Source organism: Histoplasma capsulatum, genomic scaffold (genome assembly GCF_000149585.1).
Source record: "Histoplasma capsulatum NAm1 scaffold_10 genomic scaffold, whole genome shotgun sequence".
Lineage (NCBI taxonomy): Eukaryota > Fungi > Ascomycota > Eurotiomycetes > Onygenales > Ajellomycetaceae > Histoplasma > Histoplasma mississippiense.
In genome coordinates, this window is record NW_001813973.1 from 318,477 (window position 1) to 336,807 (window position 18,331).

Here is an 18,331-nt window from a genome sequence, read left to right on the forward strand (position 1 = left end):
TTTCTGGCGAGAAGCACATCCTTCTCACTTATTCAACCCGATTTTATAATTTTACTGCGCAAATCTGGATAACAGGGTGATCCCTGAATGCAGAGCTCCCTTGATATAAAATGCGTGAGATCTACTCACGAAGTTGCCTTCGCAAGTTAATTCTCATTTTACTGCTGCGTATATCCCTTCCCCGTATGCAGAGTTTCTGAATATCCTTCTCTCCCCAGCCAACCAACTGCAATGCGCGAGATCAACAGCGTTCTTCCACACTTCCCTCAGATAAATTCTCATGCACTTCGTCCGTGGCTCGCGTTCATCAGTCTCCGGAGCCCCGAGTACGAGGTCAATCGGCAAAGTCCTGGACGCCTCTGACGATGTGATTGCGGCCACGGCTTCCGGTTTGTTTGCCACGGACCTTGGCCAAATTATGCCGAGCTCACTTTTTTCCAACATGAGAATGCAAATTGCTATATCGCGGATTAAGCGCAAAATGCGTTGGGGGGTGAGATTGTGACGTCGCATGGTTTGGCCCGCTCGATTACGCAGATAACCAGACATCATCGACCACAGCTCTGGTTTATTTTCCTCTGCTCAATATATTTGTCGTAGCTTTCATCCAGACGGCATCACAAAAATGTGTAATAGAATCGTATACCTCACCTCCATGCATCTCATTCGTTTTTCTTTGTTTCTTTCTTTCTTTCTTTCTTTCTTTCTTTTCTTTTCTTTTCTTTTCTTTTCTTTTCTTTTTTGATTCCCCCTTGACATAGATCCGCCCAATTGGCACAACGTCGACCAGCTGCCAGTCGTGGAAAACTCATTGCGCAGAGTTGGGGAAAGTAATGAAGCTTTTCTTGATGCTTGTGGCCAAAGGCCAAACAAAACCTCCACGATTCCCTTCACGGCATATTCCAGTCCCCTTTTCTCTAGTACTGATGAAGATAATATTGACAGCGAAACCTGATAAAGGCCTGGCCATCAATTACCGTGTGCTGAGAATGCGGCTCAGGCTCAGGCCTCAAGGCTTTTCAAAACAGAGAAGATAAAGTAACATCCGATTCGTATGGGTGATATTCTGTCCCCTGTACGACCGATATATACATGGGTTGTGATCGGACCAGCGACGGGAGAAGTGGGCACGAAAACGGCACCTTCGGCAAGGTTATTTGCTTGTCCTGATGGAAGAGGATGATTGAATGGAGACGGCGGCTCGCATAGCCTGACGGAAACTTGGGGAAGGTCGCTCTGGGACTAACACTGCACCCTCTGCTATCCTGATGGGTGTTGTGATACACACGCTTTGGCCGCATCCTGGATGGGGGGCTTTGTCCGGTGCATGTGCGTGTACCTGTACCTGTACATACTCTATCAGGATAGTAGACTCAGGTGTGCTATATTACATGATGTGCCGTTGTGCATTTGGCTATTATCCACAGTATATTACTCCTTGATGTGCTTACAGTTAAAATTGGTGCTAAGGCTATGGGCGCCGAGGCCAGTGGGCGGGACCACTAATAACATTAAGCATTTGGGCCAAGATGGGCGCCCAAGCCCCGGATTTACAGTTAAGCCCCAGGGATCCATCCTGGGCTTGGGTTCCTGGAACCTTGGCAAGCACAAAATTTGGTTGCTTTCCACTTGGCTCCTCTAAAGTTCATGGACCAACATCATTCCGTATCGAGATCTGTGCGAATGAGATTCACTGTCTTTGCTAAAACCTTTACAAACGGAATCTAGAAATGGATTTTGGTTATTACTATGCACTCCAAAGATGTCAACAGGATGTCTATCCCAAGACCTGTAAGCGCGCTGTCATTTCTGTTCCCAATAACTGGTTGCTATACCAATTTATTTCCAAAATACCCTGAAATCTCCATCATGTTAAGGCCTGCTAGCAACGCCGCACTGTGCTTCTTTTCAATAATTGATTTGAAGAGTCTCTCAAATGGCAGATCCTTTTTGCCTAGAGATATTTGGATTTTATTTCTGATCTGTCGACAGGGATGACCTAAATGCATGTCCGGAGGGTGACTTGGCGCCATTCTCGTTTGCTACGAACTTGGGCCTTCATCCAGGTACTCTCCTTTGCTGCACCGGACCGCAAGGGGCAATATTTCGGGAGCATGGCTACTCTCTATGGGCTATATCGAATGGCTGCCACGTGGTGGATGGCTTATCCTTGGGGGTACGAGGGCGGACTGGGGCTCCCGGGACTTGATGGTAGCCTGAGCAGTTTAAGAGCGTGTCCACTGGGTCCCCTACATCTCTATACCTCCTTCCAGCAGCGTGGTGTTTCGTCACTTCAGGCAGGTTGTAATTGGACGCTGAAAAGCAACCGTAACGTGGATTCGAATATACTTAAAAAGCTCGCCAGGCTCGGGAAGTTTTCAAGATATAAACCTCCACCGATGTCGAGATGCCTATCCTCGCAAGTCAGCCGGGACTTTATTACTTGTTTGCTTTTCTCAATTCTTTTGTTGACTGTTCGTGCTGCACCGATTCGTAATCACATTCATTCAAACTATGCATGAATGGAACATCCGCGAGGAACACCTATAGTACCGGACATCATGTGCCAGGACACCAGCCAGCTGTGTCAGAAAAACTCCTCAACCACATCTGATTCCTCTTCTCGGTCGTCTATATAGACATCGGGGATGAGAACGGACAAGGCCCACAATGGCCGAAAGGTCATCTGACACTAAGAGAGGCACCCGGTGTAATGCAGATTTGTTGTCTGTTCTTTGATTGATACTCGTACTCTTCTTCTACTAGCTGCTGTCCCATTCTTAGTGTTGGAACCTATCACTGCCGATGAACAGGAATGGCCGTATATCCAGGCTGGGCATGAAAATGGTAACCTGCAACCTGAGGCATCAGGTATGCATATATACCACTAATGGAAAAAATCTCTTATGCTAAGCGATGCTTCCGATCAATTTCGCCGCCGCGATGGGTCGCCTAACCAGGAATTTTGCGACGTGGAGATCGGAACGCGTTATCTCTCTCTAGGACACTTGGAACAACTACTAGAGGGTTCAAGTGTCTTTGGCACCTTCTTTTGTCATACAATTACTCGTGGAATCTCCTGACATGTTGGCCATCGGGTTGCTTTGTCTTTCGTTGTTGTTCCCACTTTGAGGCCGATCTTCCTTGCATATTAAAGTCAAGACAATCCCATTTGTCACCATTTCCCCAAAGGAAATAGATATCTACATCTAACGTCAAGATTTCACCATCCTTCAATGCCATGAGGCAACCCCTTCGTTTGTTGGTCCACAAACCAATAAACTGTATCTCACAGCACTGATGTGCCCCCCTCATGCCAAACATTGCCCCTGCAGATGCCTGGGGGAACCCGAAGGTGCCACTCATCTCATATCTGGTTTCCAGTCACAACACAAATGAAATGGGGGTTGCAAGTTTGAGAAAACATCCCATAGGCATCGTTGATAGGAATCCAAGTAGAGGGTTTACCGCAGAATATCAATATGACATGCACCATGGAATCTCACTATTTTGATATTGATTGCATTATGCTCAGTGCCACTCCTCATATTCCTAGAACAAGGGATTTCACGGGGCCTCCAGATGCCGAATCACATGTTCTATGGACAGGTCAATACGCGATCATCCTTCAGGAGTTGACAGCGTGGTAGACTGGGAAACTTGGAATATTTAATTAAGACTGTGGGACGATGGCATTTCGACAATCTCCCATCCCAAATGTCACGGACAACAAAAATCTTCAACAAACGGGGTTTTATTCTTTTTTTCAAAAAAAAAAAAAAAAAAAAAAAAAAAAAAAAATGAAAATTTCTTTCTTTCGTAGAATCAAGGACCCGGAGTCAGTGGCCTATTGCAACATAGAGCAGTTTTTGTCAATCGGCTGTGTACTGTGTCGGCGATTCATCCTCGAGCAATAAGCTGTAGTGCTCCGAAACGGCGTCGCGGGACCGCGACAAACCATACCCCGCTTATAACTTTCCTAGCCGTACTGGAGAAATTAAGCCCCCTCGCTCGGACATACTTGAACGACACAACACAGAAACGCTGCTCCCCGTACAAGAAATCGACATGCAATTATAGCATCCTGAGAAAGCCGTATATCACGATGCCTTACACAAGTTTTGGGCACCTATTACAGGACCAACCTCTTCCCAGCGCAATGGTCAGCGGCCTAAATAAAAAGCCCCCCGGGTACACTATACGGATGTCCACTGGAGATCCGTTCAAGGGCAGCACGATCGGAACCGTTGCCGTTCTTGAACATCATCTTACAACACCAATGCCGCATGGCTGATAGTTTCTCCTGGTTACAAGCGCCGCCATGCTCCTTGCAGCTATCACATCCTCCGTGTTAGCTTCCTTTGCCCACATGCCGGATTGCGCTTGGGGATGCTTCTGCCATGACGCGGGACTCAGCGAATTTTCCATATGCTACTGCAGGTTTAGTGTTGGATGGGTTGATGAGATCCAGGAAGTTGAAAGATAAAAAGGGCAGATTGAGAGTCCGTCCTGCAGAGTAATGAGAGGATTGGATTCTGGCGTTTTCAGAGATAGAATTGGCGAACAGAGAAGAAGAAGTTTCTTTATCAGTATGATGATCCACTGTATCCTGATCCTTTTTCTTGGAATCCTGAGGAGCCTGGTCCGTTTTTGGTTATCAATTAACCTTTTCAAACACACACACACACAAATACATCCTCATTCCTTGGATATATTTTTTCTCTTTCACATTTTTGACTAGTATTTGGTTTTCCAATTTTTGTGCGAACGGAGACTATAATCGGGATTTCCGAATCCTCAGAAAGCTATGGTTTGATGGCTCATTGCATGGAGCTGAAGCGCAATTTTGGCAAGTCTGGTCCAAGTCTGGTAGCTTGCCTGCTTAAGTTGATCTGCAGCGTAGTGAGCGTAAGAGGGGCATTGTTCCTATTGAGGACATTTTGAGATTGGATGGGGGGATGTGGTATTCTCTTTACAACCTCAGGAGAGTTTGCTTCCCTCCATTGCGAAAGTGAGTTCTGCTGGTGATATTATCACCGAGTGGAGAATAGAACCAAATCTACGGTTCATCTGCTTCAACTGGTTTTCACCTGGGTTTGCACTGACCTTGGTTGAAGCAGGGTGCTGCCGAAGTTCCAACGCGCCTCTGGAAGTGACATCACAGTATCTTCAGAGCACTTTCTATTTCATGTGAAAAGCATTGACTGGTAAGGCAAGTAAGGGTAATTTTCACATCTGCCTTTCTGAATGTAGTGACCATACTAATGGGATGCGGATTGTCGCAGCGGACCAGCCAAATGGGTTCAGAACGACGAGATCAAAGAGGTTATAGTTTAGAGGACCCTCGCCCTAGAGCATTCAACAACTTCCCACAGACGATAGACTTGTGTATATGACGCCCCTTTCAAAACTTGCTTTTGTATGCCTTTTATAATGCCGGGAATGCTCCTGTATGGCAACGAGTTCATTTGTTTTGTGACCTTGGTCGTTCCATGTGCATTTGCTTCTCAACGGGAGCCAGGCACTGAGGGTTACAAATGAGGTCAGCTCTTTGATACGGACTGGCACAGGAATTCAATTTGACTGTCAGCACACCGAATCGTCATATTTTCTTGACCTTTCTCCTCCCTTTCGACTATGATATGATACGACGCAATACAGTTTGTCTTTCCCCGTATACCCTCTACATGACCACATCCGGTGCATGTGGGGATATGTTGCATTGAAGTCAAGATTGCGATCAACCATTCTATATATGGATTCAAGGTAGGGAAAAAATCTGGGTGTGTTGGTCATATCCTTTACACAAGCGGGTAGTGTGGGCGATAATATCTTGTAATATCTCGTATTTCGGAGATTTCATATCGCCTCTTGTATTTTGAAAATGTCACTCTATCTTACCTATCGATTCAATACTGATTTGAACTTGAAACATCTGAGAGGTTCTATGGAGAATCCTCTCAGAAGTTTTGATGAAGCACTAAGAATTTAAGTTGTAATATTGTTACCATTCTCAAGGATCTTCATTCCCGAGCCTTAGGCTATCTTTAGTTCAGTTGTAGTGGTTTGTTCGGGCGCCACAGGCATTAACCCCCTAGAATCCAGCTGTAACTACGGAGTAGTGGTTTAAGACATGGGAAAGGAAATACTTAATGCCGGTTACAACATTACAACTCAAATCCTTAGTACTTGATCAAAACTTTTGAGATCCTCCGTCGTTGATGATATAAAAAATACACGAAAAGACCCATTTGACCTAAATGTCGTTAAAGGCTTTTAGCTCTCAGCTTGAAGGTTAGCGGGGTCCCTTGAGGATAAGGTAAACGGCACAAAAAGTAAGCCGTTAAACATACGTTCTTCGAACTATTGTAAGTCGAGCCAGTTATTGTTCGTCATGTGCTCGACGTCCATGTATGATATCCATGACAGGATTGGGGCCAGCGCTTGCACTAAAGAAAGGCTCGTTTGTCGTTTCGGCCATTCACCGCTTTATTTTTATTTTTTTTTTATTTTTCAATGAGTTCGTCGTACGTTATTACGGAGCACGCATATATTGCCATATCATACTATTTCTACTATTTTTGGGTAGATGAATTCTTCCCATGTATTGGGGGACGGCGGGATTCGTATCGTATTTATGTTGGGTGCATGGTTTTGGTATTCCTCTCCACACCAGGTCCCCCCCGGGAATGCATGAACAAAACGTTCTTCCATCTGCCAAACGTGGCCTGATTCGTTGATAGAAGGGAAATGTGATGGAAGAGTTTCTGTTTCAGTGCTTTTCTTGACGAATACACTGTTCTTGACCCCTACGCGGCTAGGACTGTTTACCCTGCAGGATTGCCCTTGGGAAATGGCGGCTAAAGAGCAGATATTGGAGTGGCAATGGGTTCGAATTTTCGATGAGATTTCGTATCTCCTGTATTGACTGGCCGAATGGTCCGTCGAAAGAACCAAAACTGAAAGCTGGATTGGTATGATTTGTTCCTTAGTTATATACAAAATAGTTTGTTTTTTAACTTGTATCATAACTGTGCTGAAAAACATGACTTTGGGCAACTATATACTTGAACTACAATCATCTTGTGGCTATGAATTATCACTATAATCACATAGCATATTAATCACATAGATCTGGGAGGGCAGATCTATATTGTAATAGAGAGTCGAGCCGAACTAAATTAGTGATAGGTTGGCTCTATGCTTTCATTATCCAAGGTTGAAGTGTCACAGTTAACTAACTACAGATGAGACTTTTTAACATGGTAGTATTCGCTAAATATTGATGTCCATATGGGCTGATAATCTTGTATTAATATGTTTGGCCACTGGGGCAAAAGAGCTTGATTACTACGGAGTAACTACCAGCGCCATGCTGGGATTCCAAATCTATAGCCACATAAACGAATCCGCCACCTTGTACTTGTCCCATCAAATTTGTATGTAGAGATACCTCTATATGTTTGTTATGTTTGTTTAAGCCGATTCGCTTATAGACTACGTCAACTATCAGTATTCCAATTATGGAACTAAAACAATATTTGGTGTTAACTTTGCCTTCTTTTTACTGTCTGCTGATAATAAAGAACTTGAATTTGAACCTGATTTGCTGACAAGTGCCAAAGCCGCGAGATGACAAGTCGACAATTAACTTGATATAAACTAATTATACTTGTGCTCTTGTCAAGAAATGTGGCAGATAGACGGACAAATCTCCTGCTATTGCTGACCCCACAGATTGACGCATCAGGTAGAGAGAGATGAAGAGGGATTAGATGCTCTAGTTGGTATATCTTGGAATCACTCCGGGACTCTCGTCTTCATTTACAATCCAAAAATTCGTCAAGATGTCGGACAAACAACGCCGCAGTTCCGCAGAAGGGATCCCCTTCAAGGAACACTCGACAGGAAGCGCAGTTTTCACGGCTTTGCGACAACAGCATTGGTTACGGCATTATATCAGTGCGGGGTTGGGTACGTACTCTTGATATCAATATATTATACTATTGCTTCTGTAACTTGCTGATTCCCTGTCCAGCCTCCCAGACTTCAACCCATTAGGAGACGTTGGGGGCTCTGAAGCTGCCTTTGGGTTAGCAGTCTTTTTTGGTTGAATGGCACAGGTCATTGCCGGTATTATGGCATTCACTACCGGCAATACTTTTGGCACTACGTCCCACATCTCGTACGGTTGTTTTTGGCTTAGTTTTGCGATGTTCATGGTCCCTTCCCTGGGTATCAAGAATGCTTATGTAGGCAATCAGCGGGCTTATTCCTTTGCGATGGGGATTTATCTACTCTTCTGGTGTGTCCTGAGCATAATGTTCCTTGTCGCTTCGCTGAGGACCAACTACGTGACCATCGGCGTCTTTGTCTTCCTTGCGCTCGGTTTCTTCTTCCTCTCGCTTTCCAGGTTCATCGAGACTAGCAGTATGGTCAATGCTGTGCGGTTGAATAAGGTCGGAGGCGCATGCACATTCCTGTGTGGCCTGGGCGCTTTCTATCTGGGTGCATCTGGATTGATGGTCCCGGAGACAACGTTTGTGCGTTTGCCGCTGGGAATGATCGCACCACCAGCGGGGAGCCCTGCTGCGTTGTTAAGGCAGCGTGATTTCGCCCCTCAATGCCGGCACAAAGTGGCCCCAGATCGAATGTCGTCGGTTGGAGGCAACAGGCGGCTGCTCAAACTTGGAGTCTTGCACCTAACTTCAACAAAACTAGCACGATGACCTGAGGTATGATACATATGAGTAGTTACATGGAGCATCAATCATGTGATGAACTACACTGTCAGTTCCTTCAAGTCTCCTGCAAAAAGATTGAAGCTGGCAACCTTTTTCTCTACGAAAGTTCCCAAATCCCATTCGTATTTCTACACCACAACAATCACGTCGATTAGCTTATTTCTATCCCTCTTTTCTGATGTCTGTTATTTTACTTCACAAAACAGCTCTCTAACCTCCGGTTCAACTAATATATAATAAAATGTTTGTCCAATATTCCATGACAACTCAAGTACTTTCTCTGAACCTCGGAGAACAACCTGAGAAGATGGTTGTAGACACCATCTCAACCCGGTGTTCATAGCCCCGTAGCTGCGCATTCTTTTTCAGGTTACAAGGGTTTTTGTCTACGGTTCTAACGACGTTTGACTGCGGTACAAGATCCCCTTCTCAACCCCATTCTCCACACTTGATTCCAATACAATCACATCAAGAGCATCTAGAGAGGTATTAATAGTAATATATGCGTTGTTTGTATTTTTATTGTGTTTCTCTAATTTCATGGTTAAGTGCTTTGAGAGTTCTGCTCGCCGTGATGTATCACGACGTCCAATTTCTTATTACGGCTACATTCAACTGTAATGCCTGGATTCAAAGATGTTTCACCTAGGCTTCCAGGTTGCCAGGGTTCACCAATGAAGGTATGTATGTGCATTAACTAACTCCTCAAACGTGCAAACGCCGAACTCGTCCAATACTGCCAGTAAGCTACTCCGCAAATACCCCTAGACAAGGTTCTCAACCTGTTAACCGCGGAAGCAGAACTGAAGGATGAAGAAGCCGCCTACTTAAGCGAGAAATGACAAGGAAAGTAAGAGAAGATCTTGGCAAGACATCTCCATTGTGTCATGAACCGACCGTGAACTGTCTCAGGGTATATCTTGCTCCTAGAAATAAAAAATAAAGAAGAAGGCAAAGTAAACTAAAATCAAACAAAATCGAATAAATAAATCACGGGTAGCATAGAACCATAGATTGAGCAACAGTCCCTGGTACTGCGCATGCGAGGGTGCCCATTTATAATTGCTCCAGCAAAGTTGCCGTGCGCTCAAGCTCATTATTGAAGCTTTTGACATGATGCAAGATACCTCCATGCGACCCAGGGGCGGTGGAGCTGACATCGTGAGCGACTGTGCGGAGGAGAAACTCAAGGCCGATCACAGGGTGCGCGACTGGCTCATCGTCGACTTTGCGGCCACGGTCAATCGCAAGCTGAAGATTGTGGAGGGAATTATTGAGATTATCATGTTCCTTATTAATTGATGATTAGCCAAAAAATGTGCTGTATAGGGGGGAAATCGAAATTGAGGACATACCGTTTTTACATGTTCATCCTCAGTATACTTCCTCCGTACTTCGTCTATCCGCAGAGCAACGTCCTCCCGCTCTTTCCGCAATTCAACCAACCGATTCCGTAGAAAAGCTATATCCCGTTTCTCTCTCTTCAGACGCGCGGACAAGACGAAGTTGCTATCCAGAAGCTCGCTCATATCGAAGAGCCGCTGTTCAAGTTCTACGCCAAACAATTCTACCGTTTTGCGCTTCCGCGTCCACTCCACTCGTCGCGCCGAATTTGATTCCTGTTCGATACCCTCTGCGAGCTTGGAAATTGTTTTCTCAAGCGTCTCGCGGCAGATCTGACCCAGGACGTCGGCCGGATTTACCCCGCTACGACTGGGGTATTTGTGATGGCCAAATGGGTCATCCGGCTGAGCTGTCTCACTGGGGGTACCTTCGTCATCGCCAGTAACATTACGGAGGGCTGAAAGGTTGGCAAAACGGTGTACGACAACAGGGACGGTGCCTCCGCGAGATTCTGGCTCGCCCTCAGCATTTGGTTCTTCAGATGACTTTCGACTGCGTCGCTTTCTTTGTGGTGGTCTCGACTGGCTGGGTTCCTGTACGTTTTCTTCTATTTGCTCTGGCTGTGGCTGTTGTCTCTGACGGCCTCGTCCTTTGACTGTCCGCCTTGATTTTCGTCTTGGCCTTGTCATTTGCTTAGGCGAAGTGCTCCTCTTTTGACCGTCCTCCTCGTGGCTGGCATTTACTTCATTGTCATCACCTACAGAGTTTTCGTCCGGCTCCTCTGACCTTGTAATCTGTTCCTCATTTTGATGCTCTTGGGTTTGAGCGTGAACAAGTGTCCCACGTCGTTTGTGTCTAGTGAGTAATTGCCGAACAGATTTCCTCTTCTTAGGATCCCGTCTCGGGAGTCCGACAGGTTCGACAGTGTGACTTCTACCATATGTTTCCTCGGCTTCTACACTATGTAGTTCAGGCTCTGGTCCCGGTCCGGGTCCGAATTCTTGCTCGGTTTCAAGTTCGGGTCCTGAGACTGGCGCTGGCGATGGCCCAGGTTCAGGTTCGGCCTCCTGGTTGGGCTCCGTCCTCAGCTGGCCAGCAAGAGAAGCTCTTTTCCGCCGCTTAGGTCCCTGAACAACTGATTTCCTCTTTCTCCGATGCACACTCTTTTTGTGAGGCCTCGACTCGCCCTTCTCCTGTATTCTGTCGACTGCTATGTCCACAGGCTCTTCATTTTGTCGTTCCGGCTGACCCTCCGGCAGTTGAGCACCATTTTCTTCCGTATGCCGTCCAGTTAAGGAGGCGCGATATTCATGCCCAACTTCACCCAAATTGGACGGCTCATCGGGGAAAGGTTTCGCGCCGCTTGCTGCCGTTCTTGTATCGGGTTCGCGTACATGTTCGCTTTCGCTGTTTACTATAGTATCTTCTGGAATCGGCTCAAACGGCACTGTGTATTTGATTGAATAATAAGTAATACGTCGAATGTAACAAAATATCCTTTTAACCCTACAAAGAGCTTACCGATTCTTCTCCTTTTGTGCTCTCGTCCTTGATCTGCGCCATCATCCGGTGGGATATCGAATATCGATGTCCTCTGTGGACGGGTGTTTCTCCCGCTCTCAGGGGTACTTCTGCTGGAAGATTTATTTTGAGTCCCGATAGGAGTTTGTCGGGGCAATGGCGAGGAAGTTATTGGCCTTCGATCTGGAGTCGGCGTCCTGCGGGAGGAGGATCGTCGTGTACGCGGGATCGTGGATTCCGGCTGAGATGCATGTGCTGGCGCACCCGGAGAAAGTATTTTTGGAGTACCGAAGACGGTGCCAAAACCAAAGTCGATATCTTTTGCTGCGCGATTGCTTGACACCAAATGGTAGATCAGTTTCTAGTGTTTTGTTTCATTTATTTTCGTGTTTATGGGCATTGGTGCAGGATGATATGGATGATATGGATGACATACCCTGCCCCACGCTGGCGCATCAACCGCCGCTCCTCTCGATCTGTTCACAATCCACAAGTTAGAAATTGGCATTAACCATGTCTATAAAGAGCAGAACACAATCATACTTGGATTCATCGCTGGTGTGGAGCATTCATGCTCAATTGACGAGCGCGACTCATCTGACGCGATTTGATATGTACTGTAAGTGCCTCTAGGGGTGTGGCCACTCAGAGCATCCCATTTTCGTCGCTGTTTTAAGCTCATTCCTGGCCACTCCACCACACGTGATTACCCTTGGAGGTACATAGTTACCTAGGTTGCTAGGCCTCATCTCACCTAGGTGCTCACTAGGTAGGCCCGGGGTGCCCTAATCAGGCGATTTATTGGAATTTCAAGGTTACAGGTACCCAGATAGTAGGTAGGTGTGACGGTGAATCTGCAGGTTTCTCCATCCCCCACCACATCTTACCTATCCAGTACTAATCGATCCAACTTGAAGCACTCAGGGGGTTCTAGCCCCATAAGATCGGTAAAAATTTAGTGCCCGGTTATAGCCGGCGTCCTAAGGGACTGGTTACACCCAGCACTGTTCGGTGATTCAACTGTGGAAACTGGTTAAATGAGCCCCTGCAAGATTCAAACCTGCACCCTTCTGGGACCCCGAGTGAGTAATTAACCGCTCCACCACCGGGGCCTGAGATAGAGCAGTATGAATTAGTAAAAAATCAGCATTATTTAAGTAGATTTGACCTATTATCAGCTGCTGTTTAATCAATCAGACTTTATAGAACATGATTTTTATATAGTATATCTATAATATATCTTAATGAACACAAGTCTTCATGTTCAGGGGTGTTGCAGGAAGAAGCTTAAAGCAGAGCCTCAGAACCGCACACAAAACCGCACATGTCACAGGATTGCGCTTTTTGTAAGAGGATAATGTTGGTTGTGTGATTGTTAACTATCTAACCGTGAGCAACACAATATGTTAGGTGGCACTCAACTTCGCACCAATCATATAGCTGTAACTATCCGTGCCACGGCCCTCCATCAGAAGTAAGTTCTAGGGGATTATTCTGTACTGCTCAGGGAAATCGACTCGAGAAGAGGACCCTCAAAACAAGCTGCGCACTTTTGAAGCCATGTTTTCAGTGCTCTCAATTTGACGGGCGATGCCCATGATGACCCAGATCTCTTCCCAGTTCACCTGGGAATTAGGTACTGATGAGGGACTCTCGCACACGATTGTACTGAGTCGGCAGATACGTGAACCAAATCAAGCAAACCCTTGTTGACCAGGTATCAATGATATAGCAGAAATTCCTGGAGGTCAGCACTAATACGCCATAGAGGCCGTTTCTGAATCATGAACCTCAACTTAAGGTCTCCATATCTTGTTCAAAAGAATGAATGGGCCGAACCTTCTTGACTTCAGAACTAACTCTCTGATAACCCAACACGATACCGCCCTATAAGTCGTTATGACTTCCCCTACCACATGGAGATGGCTACTGGCCCTGGCCGCGGGGGTAGTTCAAGCAGGTATTACCTACTCTCTTAGTAGAAATCTTGCGAACGACACAACTAATTCACCTTATTAATAGCTATGGCCCAGATATGTACCCCGGACGATGGATCTTGGGGCTATGCCTATATGGTGCGCAATCAGTCTGACTTAGACGTGATCGCAGCGTCGTGCACCACTATAAATGGGAGCCTTATTATGGGAGTCAACTACACTGGCCCATTCAGTCTGCTCAACGTGAACATTACCTCCCTATTTAGATACGAGGCGCTTACTGAAACCCCCCTATCACCCGGCCCCAATATCTGTGGATCTTCCAGACCTTGAGTTCCTGGGTGATGGCCCGTGGTTCGGTGGCCTTTCAACTTTGACGAACTTCTCCGCTCCAAATTTGAAGCGAGTGGGTCATGAGGTAAGGTTGAGTTCTGTTCAATCAGTGAATTTAACATCCCTGGAGGAAGCGGAGTCCCTTCAAATCGAGGGGAATATTGGCAGGTGTGTACATACTCCGTTATTTCAGGATGCAACAGCGACCTTCTAATATCCGTTGCAACAAAGGCTACAGCTCGACTCCCTTAAGAGCATCTCTGAAAGATTCGTTATCTGTAACAGCGATAATTGCGATGACATGAAGATTCCAATCACCTCATTGAATCTCTCACTTCCTTCACTACATACTGCAGGTCGCATCAGTATCCACGGGAGGTTATCAAAGTAAGCCCTCAACAATTGTGGAAATATCATACGCTAACGGGGATCTAAAGCTTGAGCGTCCCCAACTTGTCCAATATCACTGGAATTGAATGAACCTCTCGAGCATTCGAACTTATCACATCCGGAGAAACAATTAACGTTTCCCTTCCAGAGCTGATCTTCGTGGGCAACGATAGTATGGTGTTGAACGGTGATGTTACAAGGTACTTCCTGTTACCTTGAGCAGTTTAAGGAATTATGGTTTACCTCTACGTTTGTGTCAGCCTTTCAATGCCCAAGATGAAAACAATCAACGGACAACTCACTCTGCACTCACACGTTCCCCTGGATGTAAACCTCCCCTTCGAGAGGGCCGACGCGATATCGCTAATCGGCAATATATCAAGGTATTCAATATGCCGCTGCAAAATTCCCTAGTCATTTAGCTTTTCCTTCTCTAAAGTCTGACTCTTGGTGTATAGTGTTTAATTTCCCAACCTGAAGTTTTTTGAATCACTTGTCAATTTCCTCTGATCTCAGAATTGACTGCAGCTCCATTAAAGCCACAATATCAGAGGAGACCAATATCAATGAGGCGGCGATAAACTGCCAATCTAGCAGTTCAAATTCGATATATGGCCTTATTGTCGATGCCAAAACTATGATGGCGATGGCGGGTGCTGTTGTTGGGTTGCTAAGTATTTTCTGAAAGCTTTCCTTTGATGAATGTGAAGAAATTGCGCAGGGCTGCGTTATCCACGCATACCATGCAAAATGGAATGACATGGGAAGAAAATAGTTATCTGATGATAGATGACTGAAGAGGCTCAAGGGATAGTAGATACAGTGCATGTTTTAAACCACCGTTTTGAGGAAGATGACTATTTTTGAGCTTGCAGTCATCTTTGAATATAAGCCGTGAGATAGTGCAGTTGGAATTTCCGTGCCTGTTTTTTCAATGCCAGTCAACTTTTCAAGAGAGTAAGATACAAGAATAGACGATTGTTGGGGTTCCAGGGTACGGGCCCTCTATTCTACTATCAGGGGTTGATCGAGCTCTTTTGCCCCAGTAACCTAACAAAGACAATGTTTGGATTTTCATATTTGAAGCAGAATGCTGAAGATGTGCATTTTTCTCATTGCCATGAAGTTTTCTAACTAACAAACAACAAACAACTCAGACATGAAGATTCTTTTGCCATTTTCTTTCTTTTGTGTCGGATGGAGTTGAAAAGGAAAAAAAAAACCGGTCCTATGCCTTCAGCCCCCGTCTACGCTAAATGGTGCCCTCCAGACAGACGAGCAGTGACCGTGAATAGACCGCACCGTTTCACGGACTCGTAGGCTGCCTTTGACATCTGACCAGAGACATACATCGAACGCTGCGGTATCTAACTCAAATTGTACTGCTAGAGCTAGGGACAGTTTGTTGATCGAGCATGCTTGGAGGAATGGCGTCTATGAACAGAGGGAGATTCCTCCGCACTTTCTGTTGATGTATGGCAAGCGATGTCTACTACGCTGTAAATATACGGAGTATAAGCCCCGGAGATCCTGGGGGGCACATGATAGGGCAGCCGTAGTTAGTTACCCTGGCCAAAAAGGGTTTGGCTTCATGTATTTTCATGTAAATAGAAGCCGATTTGCGCGCCGGAAAGAGGAAACCAGGAGACAACAGATGATCTCTCTATGGTAATTATCTCTGTTTTTCTAGCGGCGTACCCTAATTGAGGAAGATATATACCAAACCCGAACATATATATTGGTAATGGGCTGGTTTTGGGGTACCTCGGACGGGAGCGATCCCACCAAGCAGCTTGACCCATCGCTAAAAGACTTTCTACAGCAAGAAACGCCCGTAAGATATGACCCTACAACAGTCCAGCATCATTCACCCTCTCCATCTCCATCAGCACAACCACAAACCAAACAATCCTCATCCCAATCGACATCTGCCGACGAATCCATCCCTGCCGACAAACCTTCGGTCCCCTCTCTCTTTCCTGATGGCCGGTATGCACACCTTTGGAAGGACTATCGGCCCGTTGCGCAAGCGGAGACTCCCATGTCACCAGGAGAAAAGGTGATTGAACAATTCAAAAAGCGAAAGGATGTTTTGAACAAGGCGGCGCTAGAGAATTGCGCAGAGGAACAGCTGGACTTGTCGTTATGCTTCAAGTCTGGAACGGTGAAGGAACGAGCAACGATGTGCAGCACGAAAAACGCAAAATTCTCAAGATGTTATACAATGCAAACTGTATGTTTTCTGTTCCCTGTTTTGCTTAGATTTTTATTTATTTTCAGTGGTATTTTCCCTGGTTAAGAGGGATGCTAATAGTTTGGTCTGGTTCTACCAGAAATTCCTCCAAGCCCTGGGATATGCTTCGTCTTTCGAATTCGATCCGGATAAAGAAGAACGAATCCAGATGCATGCAGATAAGTTATATCACCAAATGCTAGACTACGAGCAGCGAGTAGAGGAAGCCAAAGCCGCAGGCCACGAACCCCCACCTCCACAAGCTCTTTTCAAACAAAATTTGCCAACTCCCTCTGCACCTTCACCTTCCCTTCCAACCACCGCAACCACCACGGCAACAGTAAATCCTCAATCTGCAAGCCCAGACCTCGAAATTCCTGGGGGTGAAAACGTCCCTGCGGGCGTGAAATTCAAAAAGCCGCTCAAGGACATGACGCCGCATGAACGGGAGTTAGAATTGCAAGTTTTTCATCAAAAGCGAGCGCAACAGAGCATATATTTTGAGGAAGTCGGCCCGATGTTACAAGCTGAGCATCAAGCTCGCGACAAGCGACGGGAGAAGCTAAGTGGGTGGTTTGGTGAGACGATTGGCAAGTTTCTTTCGTGATGCGCGCTGGAAAATAGAATTGATGTGTCTGCGTAATGTATATATCTATACGGAGTAATGCCCCAACGCCCACTCAGCCAATCATGGATTCTTTATTTTACGACTAGTCCTACAAGGCTTGTGACCTCGGATTGATTCCGCTAAGAGCATTGAAAGTTGAAAGATATAGGGGCTATTTGTTCTGACAAATGCGGAGACCAGTTCCACGCGGGCTGACTCCGGTGATGGTTAAACTGTACAGAGGGTAGTGAGTCTTTTTACAATACAGTAAAAATACTGCATGAAAATCCACCTGAGAGTTGTAGCATTGATGATATAATAGTGTAGAAGGCTCCAGAACATCGATGTCAGAGTTCCAGAATAGAAGTATTACAGACAAATAAAAAAGCGCCAAATGCCACCTTTAGTCCCCTAAGGAAGCAAAGAGTTGCACATCATACCATCTGTAAACAACCATGCACGCGTACCATAGCGATGTGCTGCTCCAGGGCTAAACCCACTCATCCTACATTTTGTCCCACGCTTTCACGAAGCCTCGGATTACCTTACTTGTGGAGACGGCGGCCCTAAAGGATGGGTCGAGTAGTATTAGAGACATCTAGGGCAGGCTCAACCTTTCTAGCTTCTGCCCATACACCACCGGTGAAAGTTTCGGTGGAGGGGTCATGCTACGCTTTGGAAAGGCGTTGCAGGTGACATTCACAGTCAACAGAGATGCAGGGTCAAGACACATTCCTTGAGAGGGAGCTTTCTCCGACGGCGACTGTAGCGGGCGGTTGGGAGTGTGCTAAGTATGGGTAAGCTTCAGAACCGATGCAGAAGACATGAGAACCAAAGATACTTACATGATTAAGATAACTTGTGAGATATAGACTTGAAATATGAGGACAATTGCTCATGTTGAAGTTGTGATGTAGGAAGAAATGATATGTCGATGTCAACTGTTCTTTTTGGGGAAGCAATCCACTTTAGACGCGACACAAAGAGTAATAAAAAAAATTACCGCATAGATGCTGGGCCCAGAAGGATAATACAGCTCTTTCTTGACATTGACCATTCAATGCTGATTATCTGCTGCTCGCAAAAAACCTGTTTCCCAACATACCACTGAACAAGTCCCATAGTAACAAAGCTTACTGCTCACGGGGCCTCAGAACTGACACACCGCCAATCTTGACAACATCGAATGCCTCATCATAATCCTCATCTTCATTCGTGGTAA

At 45.9% G+C, this 18,331-nt stretch overlaps 5 protein-coding genes across 5 annotated transcripts; 3 read left to right on the forward strand and 2 right to left on the reverse strand.

Moving 5' to 3' along the window:
• Nucleotides 1–2,114: 2,114 nt before the first annotated feature.
• Nucleotides 2,115–3,003, forward strand: HCAG_07989 (predicted protein; the record flags this gene model as incomplete). Its single annotated transcript, XM_001536830.1, has 4 exons — nt 2,115–2,304; nt 2,640–2,726; nt 2,767–2,871; nt 2,915–3,003. 4 exons carry the CDS (start codon nt 2,115–2,117, stop codon nt 3,001–3,003), a joined length of 471 nt encoding a protein of 156 aa, XP_001536880.1.
• Nucleotides 3,004–7,847: 4,844 nt separating this feature from the next.
• HCAG_07990 (predicted protein) lies at nt 7,848–8,729 on the forward strand (the record flags this gene model as incomplete). The annotated part of the gene is made up of 2 exons (XM_001536831.1): nt 7,848–7,974; nt 8,257–8,729. The coding sequence occupies 2 exons, from the start codon at nt 7,848–7,850 to the stop codon at nt 8,727–8,729; spliced, it is 600 nt and encodes a 199-aa protein (XP_001536881.1).
• Nucleotides 8,730–9,800: 1,071 nt separating this feature from the next.
• On the reverse strand, nt 9,801–12,549 carry HCAG_07991 (predicted protein; the record flags this gene model as incomplete). Its single annotated transcript, XM_001536832.1, has 6 exons — nt 9,801–10,034; nt 10,100–11,535; nt 11,610–11,944; nt 12,046–12,085; nt 12,340–12,374; nt 12,497–12,549. The coding sequence occupies 6 exons, from the start codon at nt 12,547–12,549 to the stop codon at nt 9,801–9,803; spliced, it is 2,133 nt and encodes a 710-aa protein (XP_001536882.1).
• Nucleotides 12,550–13,012: 463 nt separating this feature from the next.
• Nucleotides 13,013–17,109, forward strand: HCAG_07992 (predicted protein; the record flags this gene model as incomplete). The annotated part of the gene is made up of 11 exons (XM_001536833.1): nt 13,013–13,083; nt 13,504–13,569; nt 13,632–13,684; nt 13,813–13,964; nt 14,236–14,266; nt 14,418–14,469; nt 14,798–14,943; nt 15,435–15,585; nt 15,659–15,827; nt 16,092–16,502; nt 16,603–17,109. The coding sequence occupies 11 exons, from the start codon at nt 13,013–13,015 to the stop codon at nt 17,107–17,109; spliced, it is 1,809 nt and encodes a 602-aa protein (XP_001536883.1).
• A 505-nt stretch (nt 17,110–17,614) lies between these two features.
• HCAG_07993 (predicted protein) lies at nt 17,615–18,166 on the reverse strand (the record flags this gene model as incomplete). Its single annotated transcript, XM_001536834.1, has 3 exons — nt 17,615–17,675; nt 17,745–17,872; nt 18,113–18,166. 3 exons carry the CDS (start codon nt 18,164–18,166, stop codon nt 17,615–17,617), a joined length of 243 nt encoding a protein of 80 aa, XP_001536884.1.
• Between the last annotated feature and the right edge of the window lie 165 nt (nt 18,167–18,331).